This window comes from Aptenodytes patagonicus, chromosome 2 (genome assembly GCF_965638725.1).
Source record: "Aptenodytes patagonicus chromosome 2, bAptPat1.pri.cur, whole genome shotgun sequence".
In the NCBI taxonomy this organism is placed as follows: Eukaryota; Metazoa; Chordata; class Aves; order Sphenisciformes; family Spheniscidae; genus Aptenodytes; species Aptenodytes patagonicus.
In genome coordinates this window covers 57,719,147-57,725,013 of record NC_134950.1, presented here as the reverse complement: position 1 = coordinate 57,725,013, position 5,867 = coordinate 57,719,147, and the positions used below count along the sequence as shown (strand labels likewise).

Genomic DNA, 5,867 nt, shown 5'->3' with positions numbered 1-5,867 from the left:
CGCAGGCAGCGCGGAGGCGGCGGCGCGGCCTCGCATCGCCCCGCCTCGGGGCACCGTCAGGCGCCAGGACCCTCCCCCCGCCGCCGGCAGCGCGCCCCGGGACCCTCCGCCCCGGCGGGCGGCGGCTGCGCGGAGCGGGGCGGGGGGGGGGAGGCGGGAGCCGGCGACCGGGAGCTTCGCGCTCGACCCTGCCTAGCGGGACGGGCGCGGAGGGGCAAGGCGGAGGAGCCCGCCTCTGGAGGGGCTGCGAAGCGGCGGCGGGAGGGCGCTTCTTCCGGGGTGAACGGCGGAACGTCCCCCCTTCCTACCCGAGTGCGAGAAGGGAGAAACGCGGAGGTCTTGTGGGGAGAAAAGTCAGCCCGGGGAGCTGGGCAGGGAGGAGCAGGGCGCAGGGCTTTCGCCGAGTGGCCGCCGCGGGGAGGGGAGGGCAGGGCGCCTGGGGAAGCACCCCCGCACCAGAGGGCTGCGGGCAAGGCGTGAGAAAGAAGAAAGGGAACGGGGGGGGGGGGGGAACCGCCAGTGGAAGCAAGCGGGCTTTGCCGCTAGAGGCAGCCTGCCGAGGCGCCGAAGGGGAACTCGAGCCTTGCGATAAATGAGCAGAAGCTGTCCTGAGAAAGAGCCGGCGGCGGAGGGGCCGCGCCCCGCCGAGCAGGTGGCGCGGGAAGCCCCGCAGCCGCAGCCAGCTCGGGGGAGGGCAGGGGCAGCCTTCGATGAGGAAGGGAGCCTGGGCGTTCGGACAGCCTCGCTCAGGATCTCGGAAACGCTGCTGTGTGGGTGGTTTATCCTACGTGCCGAGCTCCAGGGGACTAAGGTAACAGGTTTGGTCCCTGGAAGAAAAACGCAGGAGGAACCTGGCCAGGTACCCAGAAACCCGGAGTAGCCCTTGGGCTTCCCAGGAGGCAGCTGGGAAGTTACTACTGTATTTCCTCTCATCCCGCCTTCTGCCCTCCCAACTCGCACCACTTTGCTGAGGGAAATCCACAGCAGGGTGTCCTTAACACACTAGCTATCACCCCACAGCGTAAACTTGAAAAAAAATACACAACTAGAACAAACCCTGGATTCAAATCAGAGAAGCCAGGAGATCATTGTCTAAGGGACTGAAACACTTGGACGGTCCCCTTTCTTTGAGCAACTAAAGTTGCAATGGAAAAACCCAAAAATCTGTTTCACAGACCCTGACAATAGGAAATCATCTCCTTTTAAAGAAAACACAGGCTAACCCTAAGAAACATCTGTCTTCAGATCTCCTTATAGGATAGGATATTGCCAAAATACTTTTAAATTATCACAAAAATGTTTCTGCTGATGCTTCCGGAGGATGAACTTTCTGTTTGTTCTACAGTAAACACACTTGAACCCCCACCCTCCTCCCAGCCCTGCGAGACCCGCAGGGCTGTTCTTGCTGCCACGTGGGGCGCAGAACTGCCGTGGCACCCCAACACCGTCCTGCTCCCTGGTTTGTGTTGCAGCTGTTGCTCCGGTAGGGTCCGATGCCCTTGCTCTCTCAGCACGCACCGAGGTACCACTGTACAACTGCACCAAGTTCCAGCTATAAACCCGCCCAGCTGTCTCCTCCGTACCATCCTCCGTCACCTGCTTCTTGCCTAACAGCCAACACTCCTGCGACCCAGTTTCTCTTTTCTGTTCTTTATGAAATACTCTTAATTATTCATATCCCATACTTCAGAAAGTCTGTATTAGGTTGTCCCACTTCCAGATACGTATGCTACTTTTTATTACTCTAAGTATCTGATGGAAGTAAACTCATACCCACTTACTAGTTGTTAACACCTTGCAGCTTTATCCATTTTTTCCTTGTCTTTTTAAGCAGACAATACAGATTTCTGTATTATTTTAAAATTTTACAGCTACTTTCAGAAGAATATTTTACTTGCAGAAGAATATCACATTTGCATTTTCCTCAGTACATCTTCAATTCTGAGTGATGTCAGGAAGATATTCCTATATAAAAGCAGGAACAACTTCTTCCACAGGTACCTAACAAATTAAAAGTGGAAAAAAAAGTTACAGGGCAGGAACTACATATTAATTGGTTTTAATATGCTTGAGTTACTATTACTTTATGCTTGATGGGAACTAACAGTGATGCGCGCACAGGAAGGAGCCTACTGTCCATACAGTCTCTTGTTCAGTGCCCGTTTGCTCTCCATCACAAGAAGGGTACCCTGGGCGTAAGTACAAGCAGAAGGAATAAGTACGCCGTAGTAGTTCACCTAGTAATTAAAAATCAGTTCAAACCAAGTACTTTAAATCTCTTTTCCGGGTAACCAGGTCTCTTGCCTAAGCCCCGTTTCTTTCAGAAGTAATTTCACAGACATCATATCCCAAGCATTCTTGAATATTTTATGGACTAGAGGGCAACAAATCTTTTTCATGAATATCTAACCTCCTACTAATAAATATTTAACTGTCTGCTCATTAACAGTACTAAGAATAAAAAAAAGTGTTAAATTTCATAACATGGGAATTTGTTTTTACTTCATTGAGCCTCCTTACATACTTCAGGAATGCTAAGATTTGGTATAGCAAGTGTTACAACATTAAGAAATTCCAACTAATAACATGACCAATAAAATTTATTAAACATTATATTTACAACTATTTACATATCCTTCCATAGATTAATATTAAAATAGACAATATACAATTTAAGAATTTTCATTCAAAGGCATTTTGTTGGAAAAAATAGGCTCTATTACGAGACCACCATATAAGAGCAAAAGGGTTTTTTGTTTTACACAAAAATATTTTCAGTATAGTAAGTCATAGGTATGGCATTACAACAGCAGACTAATATGAAATATGATTTTGTAAATATTACAATTGTTTAGGTATCAGTTATTGAAGTAAAGGAGTTAAGAGTTCTGTGAAGCATGCAATACAGTTCAGTTTCAATTCTTTTACAGTTATGGTGATGAAACAAGCAGCTAAATCAAACACATGCCATACAAAAAAGAACTGCCAACCAGGAACACACTACACTTAATAAAAACTACAACTTTGGTCCAATAAAACATTAGACAAAAACAGTTTTACAGTTAAAATATCTATTTTATACAGGTTTGAACATTAATTACAAGACTATTTACATTTGCACAATATGTATAAAATAAATTATTTAGAAATGAAGACAATATTACATCTTTTTCCAAAAAGAAAACTGTACAGTAATTCACAAAATACAATAAGATTAATAGACTATTTTCCTCCAAGTCTTAATTTTCTTCCACAGGCTTTTTCATCATTTTTCTGTGGGAGTTAACTGTTACTGAAGTTTCATAATACAAAGCTTTATAGCAGATTTTAAGTATCATTTGTTTTTTTGGTGGCTGTTTTAGTTATTAACAGCTTCCAGCGCTGTTAACTCACCATGTTTCGTCATCTTTTTCAGCAATAAGCTCTAAAGCTATAGGCAATTTTAAAATACAGATAATGGCATTTACTGGGAAACTGACTTTAAAATTAGCATCCATCTTCTGCGTTTCAACAAGAGCCCGTGCCACACTTCTCTGAAGGAACACCTGAATTATTAAGAAAGGTAGTATTCCACAGAATTAAGTGCTCTGTCTTAAAAGAAAAATACCTTTGTGTATCACTGCACCTCAATTTCTAGTTGTCCAAGGGAAAGGGTGAGCCAGAAGATGCTAGTTGTCATATTGGCGTCAATTCAAAGTCATCATTAACATCAACAAGAGGAACGTAAAACTCCTGAATTTCATAAATGCTGATAGATTTGTATGTAGCAGGATCGAGTTCTTGTAGTTTAAGCTGCCACTCCAGTCTCTGTACTGCATTTAAAGCCGCTGCCTCATGCTGCTGCCTCATCAAAAGGCACGTCTATTTTAAAATTGAGAAAGAAGTTATTTCAATATTTGAAAAAATATTGCAACAAGTTTGAAAATAGGAAAAATATCTAGGAGCCTCTCTGGTGGTAGTAAGTAATTTCCCCACTATGTATTTAGAAATTTGCAGATTATTCCATTAAGCTATATAGCAACAAATATTAGGTTTTTTACACTGCTAGACCCTCCTTTATGTTGCCCTTAAAACCTCTACAATAGCCTATGATATTGCATACAAATCTACTAGTTATTCATCTCACCTTCACAGTGATGTTAGAGGTTTTTTTTTTTTAAAGTGGAAAGGCAAAGAAGTGTACCTTTAATTTGTCAAACTTATCATCAACGTCCTGTAACCATGACATAAACTGTCTTGCATTAAATCGATCCCTCACTGATGTTTTGCTGTCATCAGCCTGCAAAAAAAAAAAAAAAAATTATTCAAACTGTAAGTTATTTGATGATTCAGTCTTAAACATACTTTAAAACATAAAACCTACTTTGTAGGACCTTCATAAACAATAAAAAATTGTTTAAGAGTAGGAGGTTTCAAGATTTATGCCTTAAAGTCTTAACCAGTACAAGGCAGATCCTTCCACAAAATTGCTATCTCTTTGTTCTCTTTAAAATTCAGTAACAAATTAAATGAATATTCTCTCAGGAAAAGCAAAAATTTAATAAAGGAAAACTTAAGCAGCCTGGCTTAACTGGCTACACAAGTATTCAAAAGCAATAATAAAAAAATATTTTTACCATCAAAATCCCCAAAAGGAGATTAAAAAAAAGTGAGCAGACATGTCTAAATGTCCTGCTCAGTGAAACAATTTTTTTTTTTTTTTAAATATTTAATAAGAATCTGGAATGTCACATCTGCCCATCGTGAGAAACTAGATACCCTATAGATAGTCCTAAAGCCAGACTACGCCAATTTAACATTTAAATAATAATCACTAAATAGAACAAGCTGCTGTTACTTTTTTAGGAAAAAAGAAAAGACACTGTAGGAATTTGTACACTGCAGCAATGGGCAAGAACAGGGAAAAAACTGCAAAGACTGAAATCTCTGGAAAACAGCTGAGATTTCAGATATCAAGGACAGCTGAACAGGCTGGTTCTAGAAAGAGCCCTCAACAACACTGATCTTGTAACCCTGAAGAGCTGTAGGCATTTAGGTGAGCTGTGACCAGCTAACAGTCTGTTGACCGGACATTGGGCCTTTTTCTTTCCTCGTCTTTGGTTTGGCCCACACGACTGCAAAGTACGGTTCTCAAGGTCTGCCCAACATGTGCAGCCGGTAAAGGCAAGCCTCCAAAGACTCAGAAATCCCATAAAAACGGTTCTGAGGTGGTCATTTTCCTGCAAAATAAACCAGATCTTTGCTTACAAATCTTTCCCAGCTATTTCCTCAAATACAAGGAAATTTTCATCAGAAATGCTTCTTCATTGTAGAACAAAAGTAAGAGTTGCTAGCGGGGTAACAGGGAAGTGGCAGAATGCATTACAAGAGAATGGTTTCTTATGCATCTACATTCTTCCCATGAAGCAAATTTAAATCAAAGCATCAAGTTGGTAGTTTAAAACATCGATTTCAATTATACTAAAAAATATATTTAATACTTTGCTGAACATTATGTGCAGTATTATAATTTTCTAAGAAAAATTACCACAGACTGAAACACAAAGCTGCTGAGGTAGTGAGGGGGAAGAAAAGGCATTTTATTACTATTACTGTTATTATATAGATGGTCAAAAAAGCTGCATTACTTGGGGGGGAACCCACAACAACTTCTCCCCCCATAAAGATTCCTTTTATTTCATAGAATTCAAATATAGAATCAGCTTATTTAAAATCAACTGTAAATTGTTAACTATAAAAATGCAGTTATATGCATAACTCAGATATATCTCAAATTTCTAAAAAGCTCAGAGCCTCTAAATTGGGGCAGAAAAGAAAAAGCAAAGGACATTCTGAACTTCAGAACTAACAATGATGGTATTTGGACT

General features: G+C 41.5%; 1 protein-coding gene across 3 annotated transcripts in view; it reads right to left on the bottom strand.

The window, feature by feature from the left end:
• Window positions 1–2,582: 2,582 nt before the first annotated feature.
• The window catches only part of ANKRD12 (ankyrin repeat domain 12), a 75,667-nt gene continuing 72,382 nt past the window's right edge, over window positions 2,583–5,867 (bottom strand). For 2 of the 3 annotated variants that reach the window (XM_076329961.1, XM_076329963.1), the window contains 2 exons: window positions 4,184–4,279; window positions 2,583–3,861 (listed from right to left, as the gene is read on the bottom strand). In XM_076329961.1, coding sequence (XP_076186076.1) covers window positions 3,676–3,861; window positions 4,184–4,279 — 282 coding nt within the window. In that variant the 3' untranslated portion in view covers window positions 2,583–3,675. Of the gene's footprint in view, window positions 3,862–4,183; window positions 4,280–4,708; window positions 5,220–5,867 lie in introns of those variants that run through there. The other variant, XM_076329962.1, reaches the window with a different exon arrangement.